This window comes from Oncorhynchus mykiss, chromosome 7, assembly GCF_013265735.2.
Source record: "Oncorhynchus mykiss isolate Arlee chromosome 7, USDA_OmykA_1.1, whole genome shotgun sequence".
Taxonomy (NCBI): domain Eukaryota; kingdom Metazoa; phylum Chordata; class Actinopteri; order Salmoniformes; family Salmonidae; genus Oncorhynchus; species Oncorhynchus mykiss.
Genome location: NC_048571.1, coordinates 27853659 through 27874521, shown reverse-complemented (window position 1 = coordinate 27874521; position 20863 = coordinate 27853659). Strand labels below are relative to the sequence as shown.

Here is a 20863-nt window from a genome sequence, read left to right as displayed (position 1 = left end):
TGATTTCACTTCCTTTTTAAGACACATCTTTACATTTCAAACATACAGTCACATAACTCCTTCCATGCCCAGAATCTCTGTTAAGGCATTACTCTTTTTTGGTGGATGTAATGAATGGCAAACATAACTTTAAAAAAATAACAATAAAAAGTGTCTGTCACATAGCAATATGGTGAACACTGGGGGCGTGCCAAATTTGAAATATTGGGCAAGTTTGTTTTGCATCTCCCAGTGACTTGGGAGGGTGGAGATTTCACTGTAGGACCAATGGAATCGTCTAAAATAGACAAAACTTTGCCCATCCGGGGTACCAGGAGATGCATGTGAACTCAGCCCATTGATGAAAATGTACCCACATCCACACATTCTGAATTGGTCCTTGGCACAGTTAGCAACCCTAACGTTTAAGGGTTTTGGTTAAAGGCTAATATGTCCCTCCTCTGTGTTTCAAGGACAATTTTTCACTCCATAGTGAATGAACAGTAATGTTGCATATCAAACATTTTATTCTGCAATAATAACATAAAACTTCCTGGAATAGTACAAACATTCAAAAAGGACTTTGTTTTGATCCATAATTCTTAAAGTGCAAAGCAATGCTTCCACAGGAAAAAATACAATACTTTTTGAAAATACCATTAACGCATTGCCAAGCAGTGACTGCATTGCAGTATGTGAGCAATAAAAGCTGGGGAGTGTTCATTAGGCACTGAAGGGAAGAAAATGACAGGGAAGGACAACTAGAGTTGTTCAATAAGAAACACTCATTTTTTTTTTTTTGTTTTAAAACTTTTTTCCATTGCGTGCCCTAATGAACACAACCTTAGTAACACCTCACATTACAGTAGCCTCAGATCAGTCTAACTTCAGTAGAGTAACTGAAGTACCTGATACATTCAGCTATTCACGCTTTAGCCAAGTTATTATTCAGAAAAGATAGACAGTACTATGCCTACAAGTTTGCACAGGCCTACTGACCAGACGGACCAGTCACTTGACAGCAGACGACCAATCTCAACTCCAGGACCTGGATTCACAAAACACTTCTAAAGTCTCTTTATCTGAAGATACTGCAATGTATTTGGTGAGTGACAGGACAGGTCAGATGGACAGGTCAGTATCTGGAGTGTCTGACATAGCTCGGGGACTGGTAGGACTGATGGCACCACACTCCTCAGGGATACTGTGGGAGGAGTCCCCGTTCACACTGGCATTGAGACACAGCACAGCAGTGCCTGTATGGATGAGACAAAATGGAGACCAGGCTCATTTTCAGCAGGAGAATACAGGAGAAAGTATTTTGAAATGGAGGTGCCTCATCATACATGAACTTGTCCAATTAGAACCCAAAGTGTTTAGGTGCGTTGTGCCCTCCCCTACCACACACGATGAATGCGCAAGTACAGATACTGGGGTGCAAAGGAGCAAAAAGAAATAGCAGTATGGGGAAGCGGTAGTTGGATGGGCTATTTACAGATGGGCTATGTACAAGTGCAGTGATCTGTGAGCTGTGAGCTGCTCTGACAGCTGGTGCTTAAAGTTCGTGAGGGAGATATGAGTCTCCATCTTCAGTGATTTTTGCAATTCATTCCAGTCATTGGCAGCAGAGAACTGGAAGGAAAGGGGGCCAAAAGAGGAATTGGCTTTGGGGGTGACCAGTGAAATATATCTGCTGGGGCGCTTGCTACTGGTGGGTGCTGTATGGTGATCAGTGAGCTGAGATAAGGCGGGGCTTTACCTAGCAAAGACTTGTTGATGACCTGGAGCCAGTGGGTTTGGTGACAAATATGAACCGAGGGCCAGCCAACGATAGCATACAGGTCGGTAATATATGGGGCTTTGGTGACAAAACGGATGGCACTGTGATAGACTGCATCCAATTTCCTGAGTAGAGTGTTGGAGGCTATTTTATAAATGACATCTCCGAAGTCAAGGATCGGCAGGATAGTCAGTTTTACGAGGGTATGTTTGGCAGCATGAGTGAAGGATGCTTTGTTGCGAAATAGGAAGCCGATTCTAGATTTAATTTTGGATTGGAGATGCTTAATGTGAGTCTAGAAGGAGAGTTTACAGTCTAACCAGACACCTAGGTATTTGTATTTGTCCACATATTCTAAGTCAGAACCGTCCAGAGTAGTGATGCTGGACGGGCGGGCAAGTGCGGGCAGCGATCGGTTGAAGAGCATGCATTTAGTTTTACTTGTATTTAGGAGCAGTTGGAGGCCACGGAAGGAGAGTTGGATGGCATTGAAGCTCGTCTGGAGGTTAGTTAACACAGTGTCCAAAGAAGGGTCAGAAGTATACAGAATGGTGTCGTAAAGCGTAGAGGTGGATCAAGGAATCCCCTGCAGCAAGAGCGACATCATTGATATATACAGAAAAAAGGGTCAGCCTGAGAATTGAACCATGTGATACCCCCATAGACACTACCACACCGTGCTTCTACAACTGCATTTCTTTCTGTTTGGAGTTTTAGGCTGGGTTTCTGTACAGCACTTTGATATATCAGCTGATGTAAGAAGGGCTATATAAATAAATTTGATACCAGAGGTCTGGACAACAGGTCCTCTGATTTGACATGTTGAACTCTATCTGAGAAGTAGTTGGTGAACTAGGCGAGGCAGTCATTTGAGAAACCAAGGCTGTTGAGTCTGCCGATAAGAATGTGGTGATTGACAGAGTCGAATGCCTTGGCCAGGTCGATGAATACAGCTGCACAGTATTGTCTCTTATCGATGGCGGATTTGATATCGTTTAGGACCTTGAGCGAGGCTGAGGTGCACCCATGACCAGCTCGGAAACCAGATTGCATAGCAGAGAAGGTACGGTGGGATTCGAAATGGTCGGTGATCTGTTTGTTAACTTGGCTTTCGAAGACCTTAGAAAGGCAGGGTAGGAATATGAATAAATAAAATGAAAACACATGGAAGATGTCTTGTATGTGAATTCACAAACGTAGAGTCTGAGAAGTGACATAATTTGGTAATTACTGTAATGTTTGAGGGGAGCAGTGTGCGTGTATGTGTTTGTTCGTTCATTCCTCTTACGGTCCATCTCGTAAACACAGCTGTCACTGTGAGCCTCTGTGTCCGAACAAGTCCGTGTCCTCCTCTGGGTTGACCTTTGACCTGATAACACACCCTCCTTTGGCGGGAGACCAGACCTGGAAATGACAACGGCTTCACTTAGAAACACAGCTCCAGGGTGAATTATCCCCTAGATACAGATCTAGGATCAGCTTCCCCAACCCTAACCATTAGTGGGGGAAATATAAAACTGTCCCAAGATCAGCGTCTAAGGGCAAATTCACTCTACACCTAGAAGCACACTGGTAATGACAAGGACCTTTGTAGTAGAACCAGTGGAATGTTTTCTGTACGCAATAATACCTGTCGAAGTTGTACGTGCCCGGGTAACTTATGGACCGCTTCATCTGCAAATGAAAAAAGGAAATGGACACCGTTAGTGCCTGTGCCTATCACTGAATATCAAGGACTTTAAAACGACAAAATATGATTCCTATATTGAGCCTATTCACAGCAGCATAAAAGCGAACATCCGTAATTGTGGTATATTCCAAAACAGGTGTATAAAAAGTAAGTAGCATAGGAAACTAAAACACAGTCTCTGTTCAAGTCTACAGAAGCCAGAGGCAAAAAATTAAATAAAATGTACACTCTTGGAATTCTCACTAGAACGACTTAGTATCTTGTTCAAACAAATTTTAGTATCTTTTTCAAACAATTGACATTCAACATTTGTCATTCAAACGGTAGTACCTATTTAAAAACAAATTAGTATAAGTAGTTTCATCCACTTATCTTGTTTGAATGGCAATTGTTATTTTGTCTAACTAGACCTCATTTGTTATGTAGCTTGTCAGACCATGTAATGGTTGTTGCAGCCATTCCATCCATTGATATGATTATTAATTGACAGTTCTTTGATCGTGCAGGGCTGCTTTTGAATGCCAGAGCATGTAAGTAGGCCGCAGAGCGAAATTTGAGCAGATTTTTAAAAAATTGTCGGCCTTCTCTCCCACTCCAATGTCACTCTGGTACTGCTCAGCCACAAGCTCTGGGCATGCCCCGCCAAGCATGTTTTGTTTCCTTTATCACTATTTAGGCCTATTCGGTTGTAATCATTTAGCCTACTCCACGCACCTTAGTCTATATCTAGTTTATATTCTACTTTCTAACTGTAGGAAATGTAATTTCAATTTTGAAGGACTTCAAATGTATTAACATATGTTTTAGGTAGGCAATACAGACTACTGTCAAATGTTTTTCTTGGAATAGAAACACCATAACATAAATCCATTTAATTAAGCTAAAATATCAGAAATAAATAGTAAATAAAAGGCCACTATGAGCTTCTTTTCATAAATAATCATCTCAAACTGCCACTGTCAATTGATTTGCGCGCAGCAACAAGCACCAACAAGCTTCACATGTGCAATGAGTGTGGGAAATGTGCACGACAAATATATTATAATTATTATAAAAGACAGAAAAATACACATGTAAAAGCTTAATTACATAAAGGAATATTAGTGAGAATATAGACAAGAGAAAGTAATATATTTGAAAAGCCTCAAATTGAAAAAAAATGCATTGATAAAGCCGCCACCGTGTGTGGATGCTGTTTTATTATATTTAAGTAGGGACCGGCACAGAGTTCAGCAGGACCGTGTCAAAAGGCTGCATCGTCGTAGGCCTACACTTCACCATTGCTAGAGGGAATACAGAGCCGTCCTTGACTGTGAGCTAGGATTAAATGTTGAATTAAATGTGTGCGACACTACACGTAAACAACGGTTTTCCAGCAATAGAATCAATGTAGGGAGGTAACGTGATAAGGAAATTGCTTAGACTGCATTTACCGGTAGGACTAGTTATCTTACGCGCTCTGGCAGAGAAATAGCCTGTGAGTTCTTTAACAGTAGCCTAAAGTAAAGTATCCATCACCAACAAATTCATGAATTCCCGAGATAATAGGCTGGTTTATGCTGCGAACAACATGCTTTAAATCAGCCTACCAGAATCACCTACAAAAACAGGTTTGTGATAGGCCTTTAATTGAATTGTTCTAGCCCACAGTTTATAATAACAGGAAAAAAAATCACTGGACTAAAATGAAGCAAAAGTAAACTTATGACATTTAATTTAATCTTTAAAGTGTTGGCTAATGGTTTACTGAAACATAAGGAAGCTATCTGATTTTCAATAGCACCGATGACAATAACCTATTAACTTGATGGAAAGGCAAAAAATATATATTGATTTGAAAGCATCCTTGAGAAGGAGCACTTGAGAGGGAGAACCATGTGTAATGGATGGAGTGTTGCTAAATAAATCCTTGCATTGCAGGGATCCACTTGATTTTTGAATGACTACCTCATCTATGTACCTCACACATACAGATAATTGTCCCACAGTCGAGCAGTGAATTTCAAACACAGTTTCAACCACAAAGACCAGGGAGGTTTTCCTATGCCTCGCAAAGAAGTGTACCTATTGGTAGATGGATTAAAAAAATAACAAAAAAACAGACATTGAATATCCCTTTGAGCATGGTGAAGTTATTAATTACACTTTGGATGGTGCATCAACACACACAGTCACTACAAACATACAGGCGTCCTTCCTGACTTAGTTGTCAGGGATTTCAGCACAAGGCCAATGGGGACTTTAAGACAGTTACAGAGTTTAATGGCTGTGATAGGAGAAAACTGAGGATCAATCAACAACATTGTAGTTACTCCACAATACTAACCTAATTGACAAAGTGAAAAGGAAGCCTGGACAGAATAAAAATATTCCAAAACATGCATCCTGTTTGCACTAAAGTAATAATGCAAAAAATGCAAAAAAGCAATTCCATTTTTTTCTGATTACAAAGTGTTATTTTTGGGGCAAATCCAATTCAACACATTACTGAGTACCGCTCTCCATATGTGCAAGCATAGTGGTGGCTGCATCATGTTATGGGTATGCTTGTAATCATTAAGGACTGGGGATTTTTTCAGGATAAAAATAAACAGAATGGAGCTAAGCACAGGCAAAATCCTAGAGGAAAACCTGGTTCAGTCTGCTTTCCACTAGACACTGGGAGATTAATTCAACTTTCAGCAGGACAATAACCTAAAACACAAGACCAAATCTACACTGGAGTTGTTAACCATGTTCATGAGTGGCCGAGTTACAGTTTTAACTTAAATCTGCTTGAAAATCTATTGGCAAGACCTCAAAATGGTTGTCTAGCAATGATCAACAACCAATTTGACAGCATTTGAAGAATTTAGAAAAGAATAACGAGCAAATATTGCACAATCCAGGTGAGGAAAGCTCTTCGAGACTTACCCAAAAAGACTCACATCTGTAATTGCTCCCAAAGGTGATTCTAACATGTATTAAGTCAGGAGGTTGAATACTTATCTAATCAAGATATTCGTGTTTCAATTATGAATCATTTTTTACAAATGTTATAATTTTTCTTCCACTTTGACTTTACAAAGTATTTTGTGTAGACCGTTCCCATTTTAATCCCACTTTGTAACACAACAAAATGTTGAAAAAGTCAAGGGGTGTAAATACTGTATTGTAATTAACAGTATTTTAGGGAGTGACAGTAACAGTATTTTAGGGAGTGCAGATTACCAGCGTAGAGCTGTTTTTACACAATAATCTGTGTTCTCTTTTGGTGATATCCCATTGCGCATGCCCTTGGTGAGTGTGTTAGATTACAGCCAAACTTTGTTTTGTCGAGTTAGTAGTGAGTCTCTTATAGAACTTGGATAATTAAGTTGCCTGAGTAATTCAGTTTTATAGACAGGATATTCTTGTACTGTAAAAGCACCTCCCTTGTCCACTGGGTGGAAGATTATAGAGGTGTCATTCGGCGGGTAAAGTGGGGAATATGAAATGCAAATCTTTGAAATTGTTGCATGTTGAGTTTATATTCTTGTTTAGCATACATAGGGGACTGTATAGCTGTGCTTTGGATCAAGTCAAGCAAGGATGCAGCAGATAAGAAGAGATAAGAGACAAAAAGAGATAAGACATCTGGGTAGTGTTCATTAGGCACCAAATGGGAGAAAACGGATTGAAACGGAGTGACAACCTGTAATTTTCCAATACGGAATCCTCATTTTGCAATATGTTTTAAAACGTTGTCTGTTGCATGCCCTAATGAACACCCCTGTGATGAAGCTGTACAGAGTATGGTGAAGTTGCCCCTAGACATTGATCATGGGTGAAGTTTTGCATTTGCCCCACCAATTGGATTGGGGAGGGAAATCTGATCCAAGATCTGTACCTAGGGGAAACTTCACTCCGGAGCGAGACAGTACATTGAATACCATCCTACCCGGGCCATCTGTATTGGGGACGGAGAAACAGGGGACATCATCATGTCATCTGGAGGGTTCAACAGCACCATGTCTGTCTTGAACTTGGAGTTGGCCATCTTCATACATTCTTCCAGTGTTTTGATGAAGGTGTTACACGTGGCACTCAGTAAAGAGGAGGCCTCATTCAGAGTCTGGAGCAACAAAGAAAAGACAAGGAGAGGCGAATCAGTCAACTACAATTGGAGATAGGGCACGGACGAAAATACAATTCATAAATATACACAATATTAAGCCTAATATATTACTACATGTGCCTCAGGCTTTCTTTAGGTGGTGTGAAGAAACTACTCCTTAAATTGGCAACACAATTTGTTACTAAAAAGTGCTTGAAGAGTTTACAATGCTCCAAACTACAACCATTTAGTCACATTTCAAGACCCTTTGACTTGGTTGTGAAGGTTACATTTTTAAAATTGGACATACCGGTGAGAGTTGCACATTTTACCTGGTCACCTCAATCAAAACTTCACGATGTTTTGGGTGGATAAACCCATGCTTTTGTCAAACAGTAAAGTGCATTATCCTCATGATTCCTGTAATGAAATTGTCTGGCCTGCCACTGTGCCTGTTTTGACAGGGCCGGCTGATGCAATGAGTCTCTCACACCCTCTTCTCCCCCCCTCGTGCACCCCGAAAAATGCATTATGATTGTATAACATTTAAAAAATGCAATAGCGGGGGTAAAACAACTTTGGAAGCAAGCCGCTGTCCATGCAAAAAAGAGAGGAGGAACTCGGCTTTCTGAAGGTATACTTTTTATTTCTCAACTCTCAAAATTTAACTCAAAGCACACAGTTTTACAATCAAGATGTCTGATATGGCTTTGAAATACGGAGCACGCGAACTGCATATCGGCCATCACAAGTGCACTAGGCCTCATTGGCAACATTTAATATACTGTTAGATTAATACATGGCAACACTAGCAGTAGGTGTTATATTTTTAGTCAGCAACCTAGCTAATGTGTTTGAAATGTTCACTTCCTTAGGTGGTGAATTAGTACCAATTGAATTCTGGAGTCCTATTTTGACATTAAAACATAACAATAATAATTATCAACCCCAAATTCATGACAATCGCTGGATTATGTTACATATGAAAAATATATTGAATTACGCATTCCTGCTTGGACATGTTATATGTAACAACGTATTTATTGAATACTATAACAGTGCATTACACTAGCATTGTACATCTAAATTACTTTCTATTGCGTGACCCCGCAAAAATGTTGTGGTGCGACCAAATTGCTGCTAGTGCCACCAACTGAAAAAGTTACTGGCTCCAGTGCCACCAGGGGGAAATGTTAGTCCGGAGCTCTGGTTTAACATAATTAACTTAATTTCTGTACTCATCAAAACAAATATATATTTTTGTTGACTGTTTTTAATTCCTAACCCTGGGCTTCCAGACACACCACACCAAACACACACGATGAGTGCCTTGCTCAAGGGCACAACTGCAGTACCAGCTTGCAACAAATATTTTCTTGCCAGCCCAGGGATTCACACCGGCAACCGTCCAGATCTTGGCCTGTCGCTCTGATCTTGAGTACAGTGGCACTACCATGACTTAATTTGGCGTAGATGAAGAGTAAAAGAGCAAATAGGGAAAGGTGGATACCTAGTCAGTTGTACAGGGAGGGGAAAAAAATGTATTTGATCTGCTGCTGATTTTGTACGTTTGCCCACTGACAAAGAAATGATCAGTCTATAATTTTAATGGTAGGTTTATTTGAACAGTGAGAGACAGAATAACATGAAAAAAACACATGTCAAAAATTGTATAAATGGATTTGCATTTTAATGAGGAAAATAAGTATTTGACCCCCTCTCAATCAGAAAAACTTCTGCCTCCCAGGTGTCTTTTATACAGGTAACGAGCTGAGATTAGGAGCACACTCTTAAAGGGAGTGCTCCTAATCGCAGCTTGTTACCTGTATAAAAGACAGCTGTCCACAGAAGCAATCAATCAATCAGATTCCAAACTCTCCACCATGGCCAAGACCAAAGAGCTCTCCAAGGATGTCAGGGACAAGATTGTAGACCTACACCTGGCTGGAATGGGCTACAAGTCCATCGCCAAGCAGCTTGGTGAGAAGGAGACAACAGTTGGTGCGATTATTCGCAAATGGAAGAAACACAAAAGAACTGTCAATTTCCCTCGGCCTGGGGCTCCATGCAAGATCTCACCTCGTGGAGTTGCAATGATCATGAGAATGGTGAGGAATCAGCCCAGAACTACACGGGAGGATATTGTCAATGATCTCAAGACAGCTGGGACCATAGTCACCAAGAAAACAATTGGTAACACACTACGCCGTGAAGGACTGAAATCCTGCAGCGCCCGCAAGGTCCCCCTGCTCAAGAAAGCACATATACATGCCCATCTGAAGTTAGCCAATAAACATCTGAATGACTCAGAGGACAACTGGGTGAAAGTGTTGTGGTCAGATGAGACCAAAATGGAGCTCTTTGGCATCAACTCAACTCGCCGTGTTTGGAGGAGGAGGAATGCTGCCTATGACCCCAAGAACACCATCTCCACCGTCAAACATGGAGGTGTAAACATTATGCTTTGTGGGTGTTTTTCTGCTAAGGGGACAGGACAACTTCACCACATCAAAGGGACGATGGACGGGGCCATGTACCGTTGGGTGAGAATCTCCTTCCCTCAGCCAGGGCATTGAAAATGGGTCGTGGATGGGTATTCCAGCATGACAATGACCCAAAACACACGCCCAGGGCAACAAAGGAGTGGCTCAAGAAGAAGCACATTAAGGTCCTGGAGTGGCCTAGCCAGTCTCCAGAACTTAATCCCATAGAAAATCTGTGGGGGAGCTGAAGGTTCCAGTCGCCAAACGTCAGCCTTGAAACCTTAATGACTTGGAGAAGATCTGCAAAGAGGAGTGTGACAAAATCCCTCCTGAGATGTGTGCAAACCTGGTGGCCAACTACAAGAAACGTCTGACCTCTGTGATTGCCAACAAGGGTTTTGCCACCAAGGACTAAGTCATGTTTTGCATAGGGATCAAATACTTATTTCCCTCATTAAAATGCAAATGAATTTCTAACATTTTTGACATGCGTTTTTCTGGATTTTTTTTGTTGTTATTCTGTCTCTCACTGTTCAAATAAACCTACCATTAAAGTTATAGACTGATCATTTCTTTGTTAGTGGGCAAACGTACAACATCAGCAGGGGATCAAATACTTTTTTCCTTCACTGTATAACTGAATGCATTCAACTGAGATGTGTCTTTCACATTTAACCCAACCCCTCTGAATCAGAGAGGTGTGGGGGGGCTGCCATAATCAACATCCACGTCTTCGGCGCCTGGGGAACGGTGGGTTAACTGCCTTGTTCAGGGGCAGAAAGACAGATTTTTTACCTCGTCAGCTCAGGGATTCGATCTAACAACCTTTCAGTTACTGGCCCAATACTCTAACCACTAGGCTACCTGCCGCCACGCTGGCGATTCCTGACAGCCAACACTTGGGCTGCATCCCTATGTCACCCTATTCCATACAGTGCAATACTTTTGACCGGGGTCCATGGGTCTCCGGGCAAATGAAGTGCAGTATGTAGGGAAAAGGGTGCCATTTGGGACACAGCCTAGCTAAAACCTTGCAGGTATAGTTACCTCCGAGCTGGAATTGGAGTGGTCTCTTTCCTGGTCCTCCTGGCCCACAGACTCCTGTATCGTGTGGACCTGCTGCATTAGCAAGTCACAGTAGAGACGCAGCTCGGACATCTTTGTTTTCAGAGATTCTGTCGTCTCTGTTATTTCTTCCAATAAAAAAAACAGAACACTTATGTTAGTGAGAGGACCTTTAAAGGTAAGGTACTGTAACTCTAGCCTGGTCAGTGGTCCTAGATCTGTTGGTGCTCTTCAGTTTCCCCCTAGGGTTTTTTTCCAGCAGCGTCAGAGTTAGCGGTGAGGGGGTCTCCCTTCAGGGGAGATGGGGTCTTTCTTGGGCATACATCTATACATCTCCATATGTTTTTTTACCATTGCAGCCACGATTGCGATATGCTTGAAGGGGAAACACTGCTATTTCCAAATTAATTTCCGTCATTTGGCATCACAATTCCATAAGGAGTAGTCAGCAAGAGAGCATAAATAGACTGGCATCCAGGCAAAGGTAACACATGATCACTCATCTAAGGGTGTTTTTAGTTCGGTTCCCTTTTTAAGGGCATTGTGAACATAAAGCTCCCCAGGTTCGCTTGTCATTATTCGCTTGTCATTATTCCCGCACCACACAGACTACTGCAACACTGTTTCCCCTGCCCCTCACATTGGTGCCACAAAACAGAGATGATGATGTGAAAGTTCGTGGGTAAAACGTGTGCCGTTATTGGATATTGATTAGCGATTTTCAAGGATGGAGAGAAATTCCCAAATATGTGTAGAGATTTGTACTGGCACGATAATATGTTATTTGTTTGCAATATGTGATATACTCCAATGTAGATTTGGCCATGTGTTTTAGGTTATTGTTCTGCTGAAAGTAAAATTAATTTAAGCAATTATTTTACTAATGAACTTATTTAGGCTTGCCATACCAAAGGGGTTGAATACTTACTGACTCAAGACATTTCATTTTTAATTCATTTGTAAACATTTCAGAAAAACATAATTCCACTTAGACATTATTGGGTATTGTTTGTAGGCCAGCGAGAGAGAAATTCAGGTTTACCCTGGGAGCTTGAGTGTGCGGCTCTCTTTATCGATTTTTATAGCCTACAAATTAAGGATGTAATACAACAAAACATGTAAAAAGTCAAGGGGTGTGAATACTTTCTGAAGGCACTGTACATGAATGATCCCAATTCAAGTTCAAAGACGGCGGCAATTAGAAAAAAAATGAAAAAGTAGATTGTGCTGATTTATAGGTACATTGATTGAACCGTATCACGTCATAGATTAAAACGTCTGTGGATAGTGCCCAAACAAACACGTCATATCTGAATTCCTCCATCTTTATGCACCTTCGCCATTACAGCATTATTTAATCTGCAGTATTCTTCTGCTATTTATTCTGTTACCAATAATATTTACATGCTAATATGTTCTGATTAGAATTGTCTCGTCTTTTAACTAAATGCAATCTATTAGCTTCCAAAATCTTAGTTTGAAGTTTTATTAGTTATATTTATGGGATACACACGATATACATCGTCCAACAAAATGCTTACTTGCAGGTTCCTTCTCGACAATGCAACAATAAGAAAAGTAAATGGCTCAGTAGAATAGAATAAACATTTTAGCATAGGTATAATTCAGGAAGGGACAATTTATAGTCTAATATTTACACGTGTATTGTGGAAGGGGGGGGGGGCAGTGTATAATCTGATCAGTATAATAAGAGCCTGGTAGCAGCAGTTGTGAAGTGTGTGTAGCATGAAAGTAAACTTAGCAAAAAAAAAGAAACGTCCTCTCACTGTCAACTGCGTTCATTTTCAGCAAACTTACCATGTGTAAATATTCGTACGAACATAAGATTCAACAACTGACATAAACAGATCAAGTTCCACAGACATGTGACAAACAGAAATAGAATAGTGTCACTGAACAAAAGGGGGCTCAAAATCAAAAGTAACAGTCAGTATCTTGTGTGGCCACCAGCTGCATTGGGTACTGCAGTGCATCTCCTCCTCATGGACTGCACCAGATTTGCCAGTTCTTGCTGTGAGATTTTACCCCACTCTTCCACCACGGCACCTGCAAGCTCCCTGACATTTCTGGGGGGAATGGCCCAAGCCCTCACCCTCCGATCCAACAGGTCCTGTTGAGATTGCCTGCAATGACAACAAGCTCTGTCCATTGATGCTGTGACACACTGCCCCAGACACCCTCCACCTCCAAATCGATCCCGCTCCAGTGTACAGGCCTCGGTGTAACGCTCATTCTTTTGACGATAAACGCAAATCCAACCATTACCCCCTGGTGAGACAAAACGACGACTCTTCAGTGAAGAGCAGTTTTTGCCAGTCCTGTCTGGTCCAGCGACGGTGGGTTTGTGTCCATAGGTGACATTGTTGCCGGTGATACCTGGTGAGGACCTGCCTTACAACAGGCCTACAAGCCCTCAGTCCAGCTTCTCTCTATTGCGTACAGTCTGAGCACTGATGGAGAGATTGTGCGTTCCTGGTGTAACTCGGGCAGTTGTTGTTGTTGCCATCCTGTAAGTGTCCCGCAGGTGTGATGTTCAGATGTACCAATCCTGTGCAGGTGTTGTTACATGTGGTCTGCCACTACGAGGACGATCAGATGTCCGTCCTGTCTCCCTGTAGCGCTGTCTTAGGCCTCTCACAGTACAGACATTGCAATTTATTGCCCTGGCCACATCTGCAGTGCTAATGCCTCCTTGCAGCATGCCTAAGGCACGTTCACGCAGATGAGCAGGCACCCTGGGCATCTTTCTTTTGGTGTTTTTCAGAGTCAGTAGAAAGGCCTCTTTAGTGTCCTAAGTTTTCATAACTGTAACCTTAATTGCCTACCGTCTGTAAGCTGTTAGTGTTTTAACGACCGTTCCACAGGTGCATATGTTCATTAATTGTTTATGGTGCATTGAACAAGCATGGGAAACAGTGTCTAAACCCTTTACAATGAAGATCTGTGAAGTTATTTGGATTTTTACAAATTATCTTTGAAAGACAGGATCCTGAAAAAGGGACATTTATTTTTTTTAGCTGAGTTTATATGCATAAGTGAGTTTGTGTGTGCTAAGGTGCAGAGAATCAGAGCAGGTGGTCTGTCCAGTTCAAGTGTTCAGCAGTCTGATGGCTTGTAGTCAGAAATTGTCTGTTGAGCCTGTTGGTATCCGACTTCATGCTCCATTCCCTCCCTTACCGTAGGGCAGACGGTAACAGCTTGTGGCTGGGGTGTGTGGGGTCCTTGACTATGGGGTCCTTCCTCAGGCAACATTTTGAGTAGATGTCCAGGATGGGTGGGAGTACGGTCACAGTGATGTATTGGGCCATCTTCACCACCTGCTAGAGGGCATTGTGGTCGTGGGCGGAGCAATTAACGTACCAGGCCGTGATGCAACTGGTCAGGACACTCTCGAAACGGTAAAAGCCCTGACCTCAATCCCATAAAAAATGTGTGGGAAGATCTGAAAAAGCATGTGCGAGCAAGGAGGCCTACAAACCTGAATCAGTTACATCTGCTCTGTCAGGAGGAATGGGCCAAAATTCACCCAATTTATTATGGGAAGCTAGTGGAAGGCTACACAAAACGTTTGACCCAAATTAAACAATTTAAAGGCAATGCTACCAAATACTAATTGAGTGTTGGTAAACTTCTGACCGACTGGGAATGTGTTGAAAGAAATAAAAGCTGAAATAAATCACTCTACTATTATTCTGACATTTAACATTCTTAAAATAAAGTGGTGATCCTAACTGATCTAAGACAGGCCATTTTTACTAGGATTAAATGTCAGGAATTGTGAAAAACTGAGTTTAAATGTATTTGGCTAAGGTGTATGTAAACTTCCGACATCAACTCTACCTCCTTCCTATAGGCTGACTCGTCGTTGTTGGTTAAAAGGCCTACAACCTTGGTGTCGTCAGCAAACTTGATCATGCAGTTGGTGTTGTGCAAAGCCACACAGTCGTGGGTGAATGGGAAGTACAGCAGAGGACTGAAGAGGGGCACCTGTTTTAAGAGTCAGTGTAGGGTAGGTGTTGTTGCCAATCCTCACAGCCTGTGGTCTGGCCATCAGGACGTCTAGGATCCAGTTGCAGAGAGTGGTGTTCAGACCCAGGGCTCTAAGTTTGGTGTTGAGCTTGGAGGAAACAATATTGTTGAATGCTGAACTGTAGTCAATGAAGAGCATTCTCACATAGGTTTTTCTCGTCTTGCCGTGTGAACAGCGATGGAAATAGCATTTTCCGTGGATCTGTTGGAGTGGGTCCAGTGTGCCTGGCATGATGGCCTTGATGTGGGCCATGAACAGCCTCTCAAAGAACTTCATGATGACAGAGGTTAGCGTGACGATAGTCATTTGGGCACGTCACCTTGTTTTTTTAGGGCACTGGGACCATGGTGAGCTCCTTAAAGCAGGAGGGGACTACATTCTGGGACAGGTTAAAGATGTCAGACAAGATGCCCGCCTGCGGGTCAGCACACACTCAGAGAACAGGACCAGAGATACCATCTGCGCTGACAGCTTTGTGAGTATTCACTATTTTGAGAGTTTTCTTCACATCAGCCTTGGATTGCGAAAGCACCTGGTCGTCCGGAGCAGCGAGAGTCTTCCTGGATTGCGGTCTCGAAGCGAGCAGAGAATGTGTTCAGCTCATCTGGGAGGGAGGCTTTAGTGGGCACTGTACAGCTGGATTTGCTGCAGTCGTCTGTGATAGTCTGTAATGCGTCGCGAGTCTGAGTTGTCGAAAATGAATTCATGTTCGAGTCTGTATTGTCTTTTTGCATCCCTCGTACCTGTAAGTATGTATATCACACTATCCGATAACCCGATCTGATGGAACTGCTTGTCCTGCACTTTGTAAAAACCCAAAATGCTATGAGTGAATGTTTGAAAAATATCCTGGTTCCTTTCTTAACATAGGAATGGAATGCAAAGAGGACTCGGACCATAAAATAGATGAACTGGAGTTGAGTCCTCAATCAAAGGCAAGGGCAGTGTGAATACAAAGAGAACGGAGTTATTTAGCTTCTTTTTTCTTTTCTTTTTTACCCCAAAGTTCACTTTAAAGAGGACTGGTTATTTTAAAGAGGACAATGTGTGAAAACACCCTAAAGGATAGGCCTATACAGTACATGTTCAATTAGGACACTGAATGACAACGCAATGAGGGTCAATGTGAGAGGGAGACAAGCACAAGGGAGATTAATGACGAACAAAGAAAACACTGCTGGGTCAGTACCTTTTTCTTTATTGGCCCTCGTGTCAGCAAGGCCAGCTTTGGAACTTCCAAGTGCCACAAGCCACTTCTGTCGTTCAGCAGCATTGACAGCTTTGACGTAAAAATGCTGCTCTCCTGGTATGATCAGTTCCAGTCTGTTATTGTCGGTGGGGTGAACTAATGAAAAATATGTCAACACAACACAACCCTTCAGCACAAGAATCAACCATAAATTGAGATTTCAATAGCAAATACTTCCTGTACTGAGATTAGAGGGGTTTGACTGTCAATCTGGGATTTAAAACAACAATGAAGCAGAAACCCTGCCAATGTTTGGGAAAACAGCTGAGGGATGGGAGTTGAGAAATGTAACCACTATCAAATTCATAGGGTGAGTGGCACAATATAGGCCTTTCAGAAACAAATCATACCTTTGATTTCACAGACGGACATCTTAATACTTCCTTTGCTCCCTTTGCAGACATCATCTTGAGAATCATAGTAGGAAATGATTCCATCGTCTAAAACAAACCAGCGTGGCTGCCACCCTGTAATCATTTCAGATAAGCTAGGTTAGTTCTTCTTGCACTGACAACTTCTGTTTTTACAGGTTGGTTCTTCCTGTGCAGACAATTGATGAATCAAGCTAGCTAGATATCAACACAACCAACCAGTATTACCAAGAACACATAGCGAAACACTCTCTTCCAGGTAGCCTAAACTCAACTCCACAATTTACGATGGAGTTGAGCGGTGACTAGTGTGAGAAGGGGGCAATTGCTACCTGCAATTTGGGGCAGAATTGCACGTGGGCATTCTTGCATAAGCAGGAATCCCTCATTATACTTATATTGGTCCATTTTAAGCTAGAATTCCAGTACACAAGCGGGAGGTGGGGGCGCTCCAGTACAGTAGGTGGCAATAATGCACCATAACGATGGATGCCAACTGACGATAAACTCCACAGAAGAAAAGACGGGGTGACAACGGTCGCTAGCTATGGTAAATAGTGTCCTTCACTCCCGCCTGTCGTGCAATGTTTTCCTGCAGTTCTGTTAACAAGGGCAGTTCTTCGGCAGGCATTTAGGACAATAGGTGCTAGCTAGCTAGCTAGTTAGCAAGCTAGGACTCCAGTACATAGCAAGCAGCAGGCGGGATAGGTAGCTAGCTAGCACACCGGTAGACAGTATCCCTCACCCCTGCCTGTCAGGCACTGCTTTTCCGCAGTTCTGTTAACGATGGTGAGGCCAGGTGTTTGGCAAGAGGGAGCAAAAGACACTGTGTGCTAGCTAGTTAACTGGGTCATTCCTACATTGCGGTGCCTGTTCTGTCGCCAGGAAATATCAGTTCTTATTTAGTTTAAAATGTGAATCCAAAAAACTTTGAATATGAGATCAGGTGTCCTTTACCTTAAAAACACCAAAATATGGCTATTGAAAGGGCATTTTATGCATTTTGAATATTTTTTCTGTGGATTTGGGTGTTTTTGCCATGTACCCAGGTGTTATTCATCAACTTCTAATAGAACTATAAGCCATAACCCCCCCCCCCTCCAAAGAAAATGTGTTCATTATTTTATAGTCCTAGTTAATAAAATCTCTCATGTTTTTTTCATGATTATTGTATTTATTTTTTATTGCATTTAAAATGTTCTGTGTCCTTGATATCACTTTCCACCTTGTTAGAGTGTCGTAATTCTCCTTTAAAGCTGTAATATGTAACTGTTTGGGTGACCTGACCAAATTCACATAGAAATATGAGTTATAGAGATGTAATTGTCATAGAAAGCAAGTCTATGTGCACTATTTCTATTCTTCCCATTCTTAAATTTAGTTTTACCCTCGGTTTTGTACACCAGCTTCAAACAGCTGAAAATACAATGTTTTTGGTTGTGGAAAATATTTTCGCAACAGTTTAGATGGTACAATGATTCTCTACAACAACCTTGCTTATTTTGTCACTTGAACTGAAAATAGCCCATTCTATTAGAATTTTAGCAACCAGAAAATGACAGAGCGATTTCTGCATAGCACATCTTTAGACTTGCTTTCAATGACAATGTCATATCCATAACACCTATTTCTATGTTCATGTTGTTGTTTGGTGGGAAAACAATGGTGCGAAGCTAAATAAATATAAAACACTCGGTTTGATTTATTTTCCTATGTTTCATGACACTTGTCTGTCTCACACATGCATTTCCACCCTATTAGGCATAATTAGAGAAGATTTAACACATTTTCTAAATGTTAAAATACATTTCATATAGAAGTTCAAAACCTGTTAAAATGTTTACCATTATGCTAGTTTAATCTCAATCACCCACAGAGTTACGGCGAATTAAGGCTACACATTTCCACCCTGTTAGGTTCTACCTTGCCTAAATATCACTGTTTCCATGGTTAATTACAAATATCAGTCTGAAAGCCGCTGTAAAAAAAGAGGCAATGGTCTCTACAAGGCAGAATGTTAAATAAAATGACATTTACCCTTACTTTACTGGTTGTATTGGTTCTTTTGGCGGTAGGAGGTGGAGATGGGGTATCCACAGGAAAGTGTTGTTTACCCCACTTTTTGTGGCGCCGGTGGGTTCTGTCGCTTGTGTTTTTAATCTGTTGACGCATTGCACGTGATGCTCAATATGTAAAAAATAGCCGAACATAACCGAATGTAGTAGACCGAAGCCCATTTCCTCACAATCAGCTGGAAGTGTTTGCCGTTCGGTTAGGCTCGGACATATTGTGTAAGTGTTTGTCACATGCGAATTGCATCAGTATTGAAAATAAAAAACAGAAATACAAACGATAAACATACCAGCATAGGCCTACTTAATGTCTGGTTGATAACACTACTCTGTGAATTTTTTGTCTCACATTCCTATCTGCAAAAGGACTAACCACACGGACAACCGGTGAAGTATTTTATTCAGTCTCAGAGGTCGTGAAAGGAAACCTTCCTGGTCCAAACGCTAATTTCTGTCTAGGGTCTTTAGGCTAGGTTCCACCCTGTTATTATTATGCAATAACTATGGGATTATGCACCTAAAATAGATCAAGTGCCTTAGTTTGACCAATATGTCTTTCTGAAAGTCAAAGATGTCCTTTTTCTGAATAAAAATATTTGTTTTGTATTCTAAAGTTATGAGGTCCAAAAGGTACTGTAATGTAGGAATGACCCAGCTAGGAGGACTCCGATACACAGCAGGCCGGAGGTAGGGTGACACCGATAGATATCTAGAACACTGGGACAGTGTTCTTCACCCCAAAACACTTTGATAATACTTGTATTTCCCTTTTGACAACATTTTAATCGCATAGACAATCAGGGGAAATCCAGAATATCAAAAGTGTCACAGAAGCATGAAGATGGCGTGCTCGGGGGGCCGTTCATGCAGGAACCAATGGACGCTCAAGGGGGGGAGGAGGTGGGTTAACGCCCACATGCAGGGATGCCCCGAATGGCAGGTCGCAATCATACACAATTGACTAGTGTGGGCAGACTGGAACATCAACGTCACATAAAAAAACGACTGATTTCAGCACCCAAAGAACAGCCCGCAATTACACCCGACATTGGTAATTGTATTTGACAGCTCCAGTCCGCCCACAAGCACAGGTCCTTCGTAAATCGTTGAGTTTAGTCGGTTAGTGCAGAGTTAGCTAACTTACATAAGTGTAGGTTGTAAGTTAGTAAGCATCTTATAAGTTAGTTACCTTACACATATATCAAATGACACAGCAAGGGCTGTGAAGGGCAGACAAGCAGGGGTAGGTTGTGTATCTAAGCTAACGTTAGCTTAGCTAAATGTAATGTCAATGTGACAGCTATGCTAACGAGATAGTCAAGCTAGCTAGCTAAACTATGGACCAAACACATTAAATGCATAACGTTACCTGTCATATAATTTGTCCACTTATAGAGAACTCCTTCCATAATGAGCTTGCAGAAATACCACACGATCCACGTCCCCAAAAATCTCGTCACTAGTTAATACTGATATCGTACCAAAGCTAGTAAGCAATTTAGCTTGTCAACTTCATGATGCTAGCTAGCTAAAACCAAACTAAAGATGTATGTTAACCTCAAAGTATATAGTGCCATGTGAATGACTATGCGTCAGCCAACAACACAGTGTGAATTCCGTTCATGTTGTTATCTTGTTGTAATTGAACTGGCGTTGAATAAACAATTGCCAGCGGATTGCTTCTTAGGTAGCTAGCTAGCTATATTTGTAAACAAAAATAACGTCACGTCCGTTTTGAGACTTCAAAATACAAGCTCCCGTTTTATTTAGATGCTTTCTTTACAAGCACAACGTTACACCTCATAATTATCCTACATGGAAGAGAGAAATAGTAATAGCGTCTTTTTGTATGTTTTTTTAATGAACTACGAAAATAAGTTATGTTCTAAACACACGTTTAGATCTTATACGTTTTCTTCTATGCGTTCATTTTCACTTTTTGTGAATTTTGATGAATTTATGTAATAAAAAAAAGCACAAAGGCTTATTCATAAAGGTAATGTTAACTGACTAATATTATCTCATACAACAAAAAGTATAACATCTCA

The 20863-nt window shown here is 41.5% G+C and overlaps 1 protein-coding gene across 1 annotated transcript; it reads right to left on the bottom strand.

Annotated features, from left to right (window-relative positions):
- Window positions 1-20224, bottom strand: plekha3 (pleckstrin homology domain containing, family A (phosphoinositide binding specific) member 3). The gene is made up of 8 exons (XM_021608988.2): window positions 20185-20224; window positions 16723-16839; window positions 16313-16468; window positions 11055-11200; window positions 7369-7542; window positions 3390-3433; window positions 3048-3163; window positions 1-1235 (listed from the first exon to the last, which is right to left on the bottom strand). Exons 1-8 carry the CDS (start codon window positions 20222-20224, stop codon window positions 1102-1104), a joined length of 927 nt encoding a protein of 308 aa, XP_021464663.1. The 3' UTR covers window positions 1-1101.
- Between the last annotated feature and the right edge of the window lie 639 nt (window positions 20225-20863).

Coding starts and splice junctions, on each gene's coding strand:
- plekha3 (XM_021608988.2), bottom strand. CDS start 20,224: ATGGAAGGAGTTCTCTATAAGTGGACAAATTATATGACAG. Junction 11,201..16,312: donor GAGGGCCAATAAAGAAAAAG/GTACTGACCCAG, acceptor TTTTATTGGAAG/AAATAACAGAGACGACAGAA. Junction 1,236..3,047: donor CTGTGTTTACGAGATGGACC/GTAAGAGGAATG, acceptor TCATCCATACAG/GCACTGCTGTGCTGTGTCTC.